Below are 13,380 nucleotides of genomic sequence, written 5' to 3'. Positions count from 1 at the left end.
TCTGTAACTCCTGGTACATCAAGTCCTACCACATAGAGCCCCATAGATCCGGCAATGCACGGTAATCTTTCTTCTGGCTGCAAGCCAAACCATAAGTGAGGCTCTCTAGCGATCACTTTCTGTGGCCAAAATAAGAATAACACGGAAGTGTATTAACAAAATAAAACAGTTTAACCTCCTTAGCGGTACCCCCGAGTCAGGCTCGGGCCTGAATTCTGCAGCTCAGAGCAGTAACCCCAAGCCGGGTCCCTGGAAGGTGTGTAATGTGCAAATCTATCTAGTGGTATGATTTTTAAGGGCTAAAAGCTTATGAAATAATTGCACTGCTTTTAGACAATAAAATCTGGAAGTAATCATACTGCTAGGGAGGTTAAAATATCTGCAGCACCATTGACTTACATGACTTCCGGTAGCCGCGGGTGTTCGCGGATAATGCGCTGTTGCCGTCATGTCAGATCGGATGCTTCTAGTGCAGCGCATCGCACCGCATCCGACCTGAAATGCCCCAATAGGATATTAATTTTTTAGCGTTACCCTGCAGTAAAAAAGGGCTAACAAAACACAATGAAAATGTCCCAGTGTGAAAGAGGCCTTAAAGAGACTCTGAAGTCTCGTTTGTTAACTGCTCTTCTCAAATAATCCTTTTCAGCATGAATGCCACACTTGAATCGCCGCATCCCCACGGCAGATGGGTGATTTATTACTGTGTAATAGACTAGCAAAGTTCTACAACTTTGCTGGTCGCAGATTGTGCTGCCCTGGAGAGGCTGAGCTTTGAGCTGTAGCTTAGCCTCTCCGCAATCAATCTCTGCGGATCTCCGTCTCTCCATGTCACTCTCAGTGAAAGAAGACAGAGAGGTGGGGAGAGGCGGCGATCTGCAGAGATTGACTGCGGAGGAGGCAGAGCTACAGCCTTAAGCTCTGCCTCATTGAGGAAGTGAAGCCCTGCGAGCCCCGAGCCCCCTTGGAAGCCAGCGCTCTGAGTGACCGCTCGGGTCGCTCAGGTCAAAGGCCGGCTATGCCTGGAGCTTTGCAGGGCTATTAAACTGTAATAAATCACCCATCTGCCTCTGGGATGCGGCGATTGAAGTGGGGGCATTCATGCTGAAAAGGATTATATGAGAAAAGCAGGTAAAAGACGAGACTTCAGAGTCTCTTTAAGGATACCTGACCTGAACACAGGATAGCTAGGCACAGAGGTATGTTAGGATTGCAGGTACATATTTCTGTGTGTTATCTGTTGTCCTCTGTGCGCTCCCGGTCACCATAAATCCTTGACTTTCAGAGGGAGGCTGGCTTGCAGCATTAGTTGGTCCCTTTACTGCCCCTTGACTGCCCTGTTCATGCTCCCTGACCACCCCTTTCACACCCCTTAGCCAAATTAATGATATTCTACTACCGGCATCATCCAACGGCTAATAGTAGAATATGGGTAATATTGCCCGATATTCTACTAGCGGCTTCACCCGGCACCTACATTTCCACACCACGCCTTTTAATGTACCGGTACATGGAGACATAACTTTAAATAGGTTGAGAGGTTTTTAACTGGTTTATACATATAAACAGCATCGGACTGGGAGGTGGAAAAGCTGAGGAAATCCACCTGCTGGCCAAGCAGCAGAAACCCTGTGTTATCACTCCCAATAGAAACCTGTAGCAAGTCTTCAACGTGAGCAGCAACACATGACTACTGCTGCTTGGCCAACAAGTGGGTTTCCTCAGCCAAACCACCTCTTAGTCTGACACTGCATATCTTTAATAAGGTGACAGTTCTATACTCACATTTCTGGCGCTAAGAAAAGTCCCAATAAATGGGAGGGGCCTAGGGCCAGGTATTCCATACTTTCTGAAAACTCTGTAGGGCCAAATCACATAGCTGGAAAGATAACAGAAAGATTAGGATGCATATTCACCTCTCAGCAGGCAAATCATAAAACATGCATTTCATATGAACTAGAAGAGAGCATGTTAATGACATAATTCTTTGAGTTAAAAGGCATTGCCCTCAAGTTTCTACTCTTGTTTCCTGTGGAAGAGCTGGGGTGGCAGAGGTGCTTTATTTACCAGGCATCATTGGGCACATACAGCAAGGGGATCAAAGCAAAAACATTGCAGTAACCTGTGGTACAATCTGCACATATTGCCTGAGGATACAGCAGCTTAATGCATAACAGCATTAGGTTTACTTCACAAGTGATCCACTAAACCATGACTAAAGATGGCCATTAACAATACAATCCCATGGCTGATCGATCGTTTTCAATAGCCGCAGTAATCGATCGTAAACATACAGGCAATGACGAGGACCTGTATTGCCGCTAGGACCAGGTAATGTATAATGCTCTGCACCGCTGCGCTCTTCATTAACCAAGTACAGGATCCCTCCACCAGCTCCCGCTTCCAGTCCTCCCCCCCCCAGGGTCACAGTGGTTATTGTTACACCCTTGGCTAATGCAACTCAGTTATAGTGTAATGGAATGTTCATAAGGGCACGTTAGCAGCACGGTGAGGTGAAATCCGTTGGCATAATGCAGTGCATATTGTGCAGTACTGCCTGACGTGCACACAATGGCCTCGATTCATAAACAGCAGTGCGATAAAAAAATCTTGTCGGGAAAATACCGCTCTCGGTATTTTCCCGGTCTGTGTGCTAATTCATAAAGATTTCCCCAGCTGCCCTTAGAGGTCAGTAAATTACCGCAGCCCATTGAGCGGTAGAGTAGAGCAGTGTCTCGATTCTCTCTTTGTCCTGCAGAAATGAATCACACAGATGGCTCTCTTTGGCTCTCTCCACTGATGACTCAGACAGATGAGTCACACAGTCTTTCCCTGCCTGCAGAAATGACTCACACAGACGGCTCTCTCCACTGATGACTCAGACAGATGAGTCACACAGTCTTTCCCTGCCTGCTCAAATGATTCACAGAGGGCTCTCTGGCTCTCTCCACTGATGACTCAAACAGACTTCAGCTCTCTGCACTTGCATTCATCAGAGCTTTCAGTAACTTGTTATCGCCTCACTAGAGGTGTCGGTAACTACCGCCAGGCTTACCGCTTGTTGAAGGCTTTATGAATTGACATTTGCTGACAATTTACTGACATGTGTTGTCGGTAACTGCAGCAAAGTCGGTAACTTATCTCCCTGGTCGGTAATGTCAGCTTTTCATGCGGTAACAGCATTTATGAATTGACATTTTGCTAAGTGGTCGGTAAAGTCTGCTGTTTTCAGCATTACCGCATGAGGTAATGCTTTATGAATCGAGGCCTTTGTATATACTGTATGCGTTGCACCGCACAATGCACGGTTTCCCCTCTCTTGCATTACAATCCTCCTTTTGCAGGATGTGAAATTCAACGCCCCATTGTGAACTTAACCTAACTTTTGGAGAACTCTGGGTTTGAACATATAGTATATAAACAATGTTTTTTTGGTTATTTTAAGTGCTTTTAATTTGTTTTAAACTATTTACAACAGGCCAGCCATCAATGTCAGCTCCTGTGGCCTCCACACTGCCGGACCACCCAGTGGCCTCCCCCTGACTTTCCCCGTGGCACACACAGGCAACGGGGCTGAAGACGGAGATTGGAATGGAGCCACTGCTGGGGCAGGTGAGATATAATAAGGCAGCTCGCAGCTGAACTACAGAACATGCCGGGGCAACGGGGTGCAGTCAGGGAGGGCTACCTGACGGCGCAGGGGCTCCTGGTGCGGTCCAGGCACTGGGGAAATTAACCACTTTGCCTGAATGACAGCGCCGGTGTAGTGAAAAATTTTGCTACCCATCATATTTTGCAACTTGCCATAGAGGACAGTGTAGGACTGTGTAGGCGTGGCTCCTCTCTGTTAACACGCCTGTAATTTTTTGCAACCACAGATCCCATTAAGCTAGAAGGGGATTGTTCCCTCCAGGGGGGGTTATTAGTTGAGCAAGAGGGGGGATTGTTCCCTCCAGGGGGGGTTATTAGTTGAGCAAGAGGGGGGATTGTTCCCTGGGGCGGGGGTTATTGTTCCCTCCAGGGGGGGGGTTATTAGTTGAGCAAGAGGGGGGATTGTTCCCTCCAGGGGGGGTTATTGAGCAAGAGGGGGGATTGTTCTCGGGGGGGGGGGTTATTAGTTGAGCAAAAGGGGGGCTTGTTCCCTCCAGGGGGGGTTATTAGTTGAGCAAGAGGGGGGATTGTTCCCTCCAGGGGGGGGGGGGGGGGTTATTAGTTGAGCAAGAGGGGAGGGTTCTGTGTGAGAATAGGGTTTGGTTGGGTTGCATTTTCTGATACAGATAGGTTAAAGTCAATGGTTAGGTTGCACTTTCTGATAGCTATACCTATAAATAAATGCAACCGGTTGCAAAATCTGATAAAGTTGCAAAAAATTTCACCACACCGGCTGTGACAACATGCAACAACACAAATATGCAACAACCAAAACAGTGCAGTTTATTCTGCACATGAAGACAAGTTTGTATGTACGAAACGTGACTCGAGTGGTTTGTAAGTAGGGGACTGTCTGTACAGTGAAGCACAAACTGAGGGGGATGCTTTTTACATCTGTAGTCGTATTCCACCTGTCACTGCGGCATGTTATGATGGAAGGAAAGCATGAAAACAATAAAAAAGGAAAAGAAAACTAAAATGAGAAAACGCAGAATGTATAGTCCTAAACAGTTAACTGGGGTTTACTTACATTATGAAAAGTGCCTCAAAAAGGATGAGCAGAAACCATGTTTCCTTGGAAAACTCTGGGATGAAATACATGCTTGTATCTTGCCAAATTGTTGAGATTTCTCCTCTGTATACCAGGTCTTTCCCTTCTTCTTCTTTTCTTTGTCCTTCTACCTATCAGCATAGCAGAAGCTGCACTTATAGTGTTTTGCTATAAGCCAGTGACGTCCCCTCTAGGAGGAGCTCCATGAGGGAAAGGTCAGAGGCACAGTATGTACGTTCTAAGTTGTCATATATACATGGCTAATGGCTATGTATTTCCACACACACAGAGCAAGGAGAGATAAGGGAGAGGGGGAGGGAAGGATACAAGTATATTCCATGTTGCATTGCTTTCTACTTCACAAGACAAGGGCATATAAAGTACGTTACTACTGTAAAACTTTCACACTAACTGTTAGGGCCCGTCCACACTTGTCAGTTTTTCTGTGCATTTTCTGCATAGGAAAACTGAGAACCAATGTTAATCAATGAACTAGTTCACACTTCAATGCATTTTTCATGCAACTCAGACAACTTTCAGACAACTCGTGCAGAAAAAAACTGATGCAGAAAACTGATAAACAAGTGTGGATTCAGCCTTAGGCCTTGTTCGCATTATCACACGCAGATGGCCATGCGATCGCAACGCGTACGACCACACGCCATCTGCGTTTGCATACGTTGCGTGGCTGATCCATTTCACTGTAGTGAATCAGTGACATTGATGTATACTTTCCATCAACTGCGCAATATCACTTTTTCCTTCCGTTGTGTTTGGCAACTCCCTAGTGTGAACCTAGCCTAAATGTATACTGTATGTATGTATAGTTTTACAAGTTTACTTTCAAGTACATTCCTGCAAAAAATGCTCCAAAAATCACTACAAAAATCACAATTGCGATTTGTAGTGGGTTTCACTTATAAAATAAATCTAACGCGCTAAAATAGTAGTGGATTTCACTCATAATTGTGCACCAATCCCTGCTTAGCAACAGAAATCTCCCAGACGTGTAGGAGGTTTAAGGATGCCATGACATTCTGCTTCACCCTGACTGGCCTGTTCCATTTGTATTGAGATCTTTGTATGGAGTTTTATGAGTTGCTTAATTAAAGCTTTGAATGCAAAAAAAACCAAGCAAACAAAAAAAAACACACAGAAGATTCTGCTTCATCTGGAAGACTACATCTGTTTTATCTAGCAGAGTGTAATGTCTTCATGCAGAAGGTCTGTCAGCTACAGAGGTTGAGATTCGATCCCTCATGTGACTGTTTGGGGCTGGGCTCTGTAACCTAGCTTTTCCTGAAGAGGAACACAATGCACTTGGAATTAGAGAGAGTTGGACGTTACCAAATTTTCTGCATTCTGGACCTTATGGTGGCATCAGGGGGTCATCTATACACACTAGCTTTTCAGTATAGGTTGTCCTTAATGACCTCCTTGGCTGAGATTAATAAAGTGTGCTTACTTAGATTATACTATCACTTTATTTTCATTAAGCTAGTTGTCAAAATACGTATTTACTCATATTCTATCCTAAAGAACAATATAAGCACATTTTGTTTAAATCTTATATTGATATGTTCATGGCAAGGAAATGATCAGCGCTACTTAAAAACAGATAACTGCCTACCTGCAAGAGAGTGCAAGCCCCCACTGCGAAGAAGTCATCCTCGATGGGAGGGGACCTAACACTAACTAAATCCCAACCTATGCATATGCATAGCCTGGGTGCGCCACCAAGTAAAATTGAAAATTGCGCAAAAGGTGGATCAGAACATCACCAGGCCGCCTCCGAATGACCTCCAATCAGAGGTGCGCTGAGCCCCCCCAGAAACTGCAAACGCACCTTGAACCCAAACTGAAGCTCTGCATATACACCAAAAGCAAGGCTGTTAAGTGGGAGCAGCTGACCAAAAATGAATTAAATTAGTACATGGCAAGGAAATGAGCAGCGCTACTTAAAAACAGATAAGTGCCTAACTGCAAAAGAGTGCAAGCCCCACTTGTGGGGTAAAATACACACCTAGCATACACATGACCTGTCTACCACTCGAGGATGTTGTTTTCCTGTAACAGCTTGCATGCAAATTGTTAAGTACTCGTCCCTCTCGACTGCGAATAAGTCATCCTCGATGGGAGGGGACCTAACACTAACTAAATCCTAACCTATGCATATGCATAGCCTGGGTGCGCCACCAAGTAAAATTAAAAATTGCGCAATGTATGAGAACAACATTGATATGTTATTCTCATACATTACACCTAAAGTGCAATATTAGTGGTGGGAAAAGTCACAGAGGTGTGGGTTGCAGAAATCCAGCAATGCATCAGGGAGGGTTCAGTGAGGCTACATTCTTGGCAAAGGTTTCCCCGAATGACTATCCTTGGCTAAGAGCAATCTTAATGTGTGTACCAGACTTTATAGCAGCAAATAGTGCTACTTTTCACACCTCATACCCCCCACTACCCCACTCTAGAATTTTCTGTAATTCTAGCTTCTGGAAACAGGTTTAGTCATAGCTCACAACTGTCTCTTTTTCAGAGGGACAGTACCCGTTTAAGAACGCAATCCCTGTTTCTTCCTCATTTGTCCTTCTTTCAATACTGAGGTACAGATTTAACTAAATGTATTTGTATTTTTTAAGTGAAACATGTTTAACGCTAGACTTTATTCCAATTCTTTAAAAATAATAAGGAAAAAAAAACAATTTAAACATTAATATGAAGTAAAACGTGTCATAATAGAAAGGACTAGTGTGGTTTGAATGATAAAACCACACATTGTTTGCTTATGTATTGGTGCTATGTGTAACTAGGGTCATAAGCGAGGATGTAATTTAGAGGCATGCAGGGGGCGTGTCTTTAATGTGTCCCTCTTTCTTCTCTTAAAAGTTGGGAGGCGTGGGTTTAGTGAGCCAATAAATGATATCACTAAAAGCTATTTTTTCTCTCTTCTACTATTTATAGCTAACATATTACTACATACTACTGTTTTGTTTTAGCTGAAACACATCTGTTTAGATTCTGGAGAGTGCAGAAAGTGCACAGCAAAGGCAAGCCTTGAAACCTACAGATAATGTTAAAGGTTTATGTGTTTGTCAGCATATGATTATCATGCTAGCACCTACTGGTGTCCATTTATGGATGTCAGTTACAATGCATACATACTTAGTTCTATGCACGCATAAACCTTATCTGTGATATGAGGTAACTATATACCAGGCTTGTTCTAATAACAAACTGCAGGTATCACCATGACTTGACATTTCTTTTGTTCTTGACGTGCGGGTTATATTTTTTCTTTAAAGAGAATGTATAAGTAGTTTTAATTATGTTTAAAATGTTTTTACTTCAGGTAAATAAGAAATATTCCATATGAATCTTTAAACGTAATCTAAAAAGTTAAGGTGGCCATACATCTCTCGGCCTGCCTGCCACCAGATCATCAATTACTTGATTTATGGGCGATAGGTAACGCCCTGCCACTGACTCCCACAGATCTGTGCAGGGGAGGCATCAGGCCTGGATTTACCTCACACAAGCTTATAGGCACAGATGTCTCTGTACCTTAGACTTCACCATTCGTGAACCTACAAACCCCCTCTGAACCACACTGCATCTGGCTCATCTGTCACTTCTCCCTTAGGCCTCTTGCACACTACATGTGATTCCGATTTTTTATATGTCCGATTTTTGATTATACATACTACCAAGATGGCGCCGGACTCGGTCGCCACGGCCACAGGGCTCCGGCTTTTTTAGTACTTTCTCTCTCCACTCGAGGTGGAGAGAGCTTCACTCTTGCTGGGAGAGGCGGATGCAGAGGACATGGGCACTACCGGACTACGGAACGCAGGCGGCGTGAGGATCAGCTGCTGAGGATCAGCTGATCAGGGCCACGTGGTTGTGCGCAGCATGGAGAGGCAGCACGGAGTTCCGCTGGTCTTCCGTCGCTGCATCCACACCGTTACGGACTCCACCTGCGCCGATCACCGCAGCTCGTCACCCAGGACGGTTCCCAGCGGTGGGGACCCCCTCGGGTGGCTGGAAGCTGCTGCTGGATTATACCGAGGACGTCGCATGGTGGAGCCCACAGCCGTCTAGCTGCCACATTTCACAGCGGCCTGTAGCCGCTGCCATGGAGACCCTGGACGCCACAAGGAAGGAGGATCTCACGGCCGTTTCCCCACCGCTCACAGCATAGGGATCCAGGCCAGCGGAGGGTCACAGCTGCTCCCAGCCTCGCACTGCACGAGGGACACGCACGGCAGGCCCCATCCACCAAGGCCGGAGGATCCTTTTGTCTACTTGGACTTCCATGGGCCCTGGAGCTCGGTCCTCTCTCCACCGGTCCTGGCTCTGTATGCTACAGCTGCCAGAAGCACAGGGTCCCATCTGCCTGCATCCACAATAGATCCCTGCACAACAACTGGACTGGACTGATGGCTGGACCCAGGGGTGCTTTTCAATCTGCACTCTGCCTCTATATCGGTCTTTCTCTTCCTACCTTGGTCTTCTCTTTGTCTCTCTCAGCTATCCTTTCTCTCTCTCTCTTTCTTCGTCTCTCTTAGCTATCCTTTCTCTCTCTTTCTCTATCCAGGACACACTGCGGGACATCTGGAGCTGCTGTGGAGCGAGCGAGCGCCGTCGATAGTTTGGCAGGCTGCTCCCCTCACATAGCACTCCAGATTTCCCCACGTGTCCTCCACTACAGTTATCGATATTATGTATATATGGGTATATATTATATGCTTAAGTGTACTATTGCACGTGATTGTATGTGTTGAATTGCTGCATGTGTTTGTACCATCTCCGCCCCTGTATGAGCCAAAAATAATTCCGGGTACAACCCCCGTTGTACTTGGCGAAATAAATTTGATTCTGATTCTGATTCCGATTAAAAAACATAGCAGCGTGCAGTACGTTTTTTAATCGGAATAAAAAATTGGATCAGATAAAAAACTGGAATCGCATGTAGTGTGCAAGAGTCCTTACTTCCCTTGCCCATCTAGGTAGCTACAGCTGCCCCTTACTATTGAGGGTACTTCAGGCTACCTATAATACTAAGTAGCTAGAGGTGCACCCAAGTATTAGGTAGCTACAGGAACCTCAGTATTAAGTAGCTAGAGGTGCCCCAGGCTGAAGGGAGATCTCGCCAGAGCAATGCCGAGAGCAAGGTAAGTAAAATCTCATTACACTCTCATCAGGGCTCTGCATAGGGAAGGAGAGAGGGAGGCACTCAGGGAGAGGAGTGAGCCACATTTCCATCACCAAGCGCCTGTAGGCACGTGCCTACAGTGCCTTATCATTAATACAGCCCTGGGGGAGATAGAGCTTTACATTAATGGTTTTAGAAATCATAAAATAAGTACTATTTTACAAAAAGAAGAACAAATAAAGAAGAAATTCAGATGAAATTGATGTAAGAAGATAGAAAGAAGAAAGGAAGACACAGAGCATAAAATTATGTATACAGAGCAGAAAAATGGATATGCTGTAGATGAAATAAGAAAAGTGAGGATGAAAAATAAGTTTTTTTAGAGTTATTATTGCAATAAAATGTTATTGTGTATTTATTTAGAACACACATTACATTTGACCATAATTAAATATAGTTGCTTTGCTTTGGGGAACCATGTGCTGTGACTCAAATGAATTGCTGAGGAGATATGCCTAACTAGGAAGGAAGCTAACTGATGTGTGATCAAGTGTGGGAACTTTTTAATGCTGAGCGCAATTTTAATTAAACATGCTGTTCTTCATGCTTTATGGACTTTGCCGGGACCCACGTTCAGGATCCTTTGTAATGCTGGGCGCACCTTTAATTGCATGAGCTGCACTCCCTGCTTGATGGACTGTGCCATACTGCCTTACTGCAGTGGGGTGATTATCTTGCACATGTGCTTGATCTTTTTTAATGTCTGTGGGTACCTTTGAGTGTGCGCTGTATTATATGCTTAAGTGTACTATTGCACGTGATTGTATGTGTTGAATTGCTGCATGTGTTTGTACCATCTCCGCCCCTGTATGAGCCAAAAATAATTCCGGGTACAACCCCCGTTGTACTTGGCGAAATAAATTTGATTCTGATTCTGATTCCGATTAAAAAACATAGCAGCGTGCAGTACGTTTTTTAATCGGAATAAAAAATTGGATCAGATAAAAAACTGGAATCGCATGTAGTGTGCAAGAGTCCTTACTTCCCTTGCCCATCTAGGTAGCTACAGCTGCCCCTTACTATTGAGGGTACTTCAGGCTACCTATAATACTAAGTAGCTAGAGGTGCACCCAAGTATTAGGTAGCTACAGGAACCTCAGTATTAACCAGCTGAGCGGTCTGGACGAGCTCAGCTCGTCCAACACCGCCAGCGGCTGCCGCTCAGGCCCTGCTGGGCCGATTTTAATGAAATAAAAAGCAGCACACGCAGCCGGCACTTTGCCAGCCGCGTGTGCTGCCTGATCGCCGCCGCTCTGCGGCGATTCGCCGCGAGCAGCGGCGAAAGAGGGTCCCCCCAGCCGCCTGAGCCCAGCGTAGCCGGAACAAAAAGTTCCGGCCAGCGCTAAGGGCTGGATCGGAGGCGGCTGACGTCAGGACGTCGGCTGACGTCGATGACGTCACTCCGCTCGTCGCTATGGCGACGATATAAGCAAAACAAGGAAGGCCGCTCATTGCGGCCTTCCTTGTTTATTCTGGGCGCCGGAGGCGATCGGAAGATCGCCTCCGGAGCGCCCTCTAGTGGGCTTTCATGCAGCCAACTTTCAGTTGGCTGCATGAAATAGTTTTTTTTTTATTTAAAAAAAACCCTCCCGCAGCCACCCTGGCGATTTAATCAGAACGCCAGGGTGGTTAAGTAGCTAGAGGTGCCCCAGGCTGAAGGGAGATCTCGCCAGAGCAATGCCGAGAGCAAGGTAAGTAAAATCTCATTACACTCTCATCAGGGCTCTGCATAGGGAAGGAGAGAGGGAGGCACTCAGGGAGAGGAGTGAGCCACATTTCCATCACCAAGCGCCTGTAGGCACGTGCCTACAGTGCCTTATCATTAATACAGCCCTGGGGGAGATAGAGCTTTACATTAATGGTTTTAGAAATCATAAAATAAGTACTATTTTACAAAAAGAAGAACAAATAAAGAAGAAATTCAGATGAAATTGATGTAAGAAGATAGAAAGAAGAAAGGAAGACACAGAGCATAAAATTATGTATACAGAGCAGAAAAATGGATATGCTGTAGATGAAATAAGAAAAGTGAGGATGAAAAATAAGTTTTTTTAGAGTTATTATTGCAATAAAATGTTATTGTGTATTTATTTAGAACAGTATATGTATTGCAAAAGGGGTACCGGAGCAGAAATCAGACAAACAAAATTCGAGAGTCAGAAGACTCAATATAAACCAGGTTAAAGATCGAAAATGTTAGCAATAACTGCATGCACCATGTCAGCGAGTAATAATAAACATAGAACAAAGAATTGAACTGACTCTTGGGTGCATGCAGAAATATTCTTAATTATTTATTTTGAATAATTTAATTAGATCAATAAAGTAAAAAAAGATTAAGTATCAAAAATTGCATGGATATACAGACACAATACACAACAAATACATAACAAATACACACATACAAAAACACTCTTAAAAATTGGACAAAATATCCCAATTGAAGGGAGGCTGCAGTCCTCCTGACCTGGCCAGTTAAATGGTTTCTGTGGTGCTCACAAAGTGACACTGTCACCTAATGAGCAATTGTAACCACATATATTGGTAACTCAAAATTGCAATTCGCCAAGCTCCAAAAAATGCTCTAAAAAGCTCCAAAAATGCTCCAAAAAGCCCAAAAAATGCTCAAAAATGCCCATATGCAGCCAATCAATTAATTGCTGGAAAGAGTCCCGCCATGTATTATGAATGCAGGTAGTCCTGGACCCAATCGCAGTCACCCAGGAAGTCCACAAATCCGTGGGACTAATGTGTGCAGTCACCGTAGTGTAAAGCCTCTCTTAGCCCAGAGAAAAAGTTCCAGCACAGACAGGGATATCAATACATGCATCAAAACACCAATGTGGATGGTTCAAATGTAATCCAAGATGCAGTTAGATCAGCAGACATTGATAGCAGCAAAGCAGGCAAGCTGGGTTAGCTGGATTAGAAATCAGCAGTTTGGGAGCAATTAGGATGGTTCAAATGTAATCCAAAATGCAGTTAGATCAGCAGACATTGATAGCAACAAAGCAGGCAAGCTGAGTTAGCTGGATTAGAAATCAGCAGTTTGAGAGCAGTTAGGAGGCAGTTCACAAGCGCTGCATGAAATAATGCATAGTTACCATCCAATGTGGATGAGCCCAAGGAAGTACAGGCCTCTAATCCAAAATGCAGTTAGATCAGCAAACATTGATGTAAAAACACTTGGTAGTGGCAAAGCAAAAAAGCTAGATTAGCTGGATTAGCAAGCAGCAGTTTCTGGGCAGTTATAAGGCAGTTCATGAGCGCTGCATGGAGTAATGCATAGTTACCATCCAGTGTAGATGACCCCAGGGAAGTACAGGGTCTCTGGCTTACAAGAAGATTGCTGGGATACAGTCCATGAATAGACGCATAAGTGTCGACATGTTTCGCCGTTGCCAATGACGGCCTCTTCCAAGACAGCGTCCTTACAGCTCTCTAATCACTGACAGACTGT

General features: G+C 44.7%; 1 protein-coding gene across 1 annotated transcript in view; it reads right to left on the bottom strand.

Annotated features, from left to right (window-relative positions):
* The window catches only part of LOC137546467 (cytochrome P450 3A24-like), a 45,493-nt gene extending 32,341 nt beyond the window's left edge, over positions 1 to 13,152 (bottom strand). Inside the window, exons 1-3 of the mRNA XM_068268969.1 lie at positions 13,025 to 13,152; positions 4,682 to 4,833; positions 1,786 to 1,879 (exon numbers count right to left, since the gene is read on the bottom strand). Of these exons, the coding sequence (XP_068125070.1) occupies positions 1,786 to 1,879; positions 4,682 to 4,833; positions 13,025 to 13,027 (249 nt within the window). The 5' untranslated portion in view covers positions 13,028 to 13,152. The remainder of the gene's footprint in view (positions 1 to 1,785; positions 1,880 to 4,681; positions 4,834 to 13,024) is intronic.
* Between the last annotated feature and the right edge of the window lie 228 nt (positions 13,153 to 13,380).

The sequence above is a fragment of the Hyperolius riggenbachi genome, chromosome 1 (assembly GCF_040937935.1).
Source record: "Hyperolius riggenbachi isolate aHypRig1 chromosome 1, aHypRig1.pri, whole genome shotgun sequence".
In the NCBI taxonomy this organism is placed as follows: Eukaryota; Metazoa; Chordata; class Amphibia; order Anura; family Hyperoliidae; genus Hyperolius; species Hyperolius riggenbachi.
Note: the sequence above shows the minus strand (reverse complement) of the source record. Positions and strands in the feature narration are given on the sequence as shown.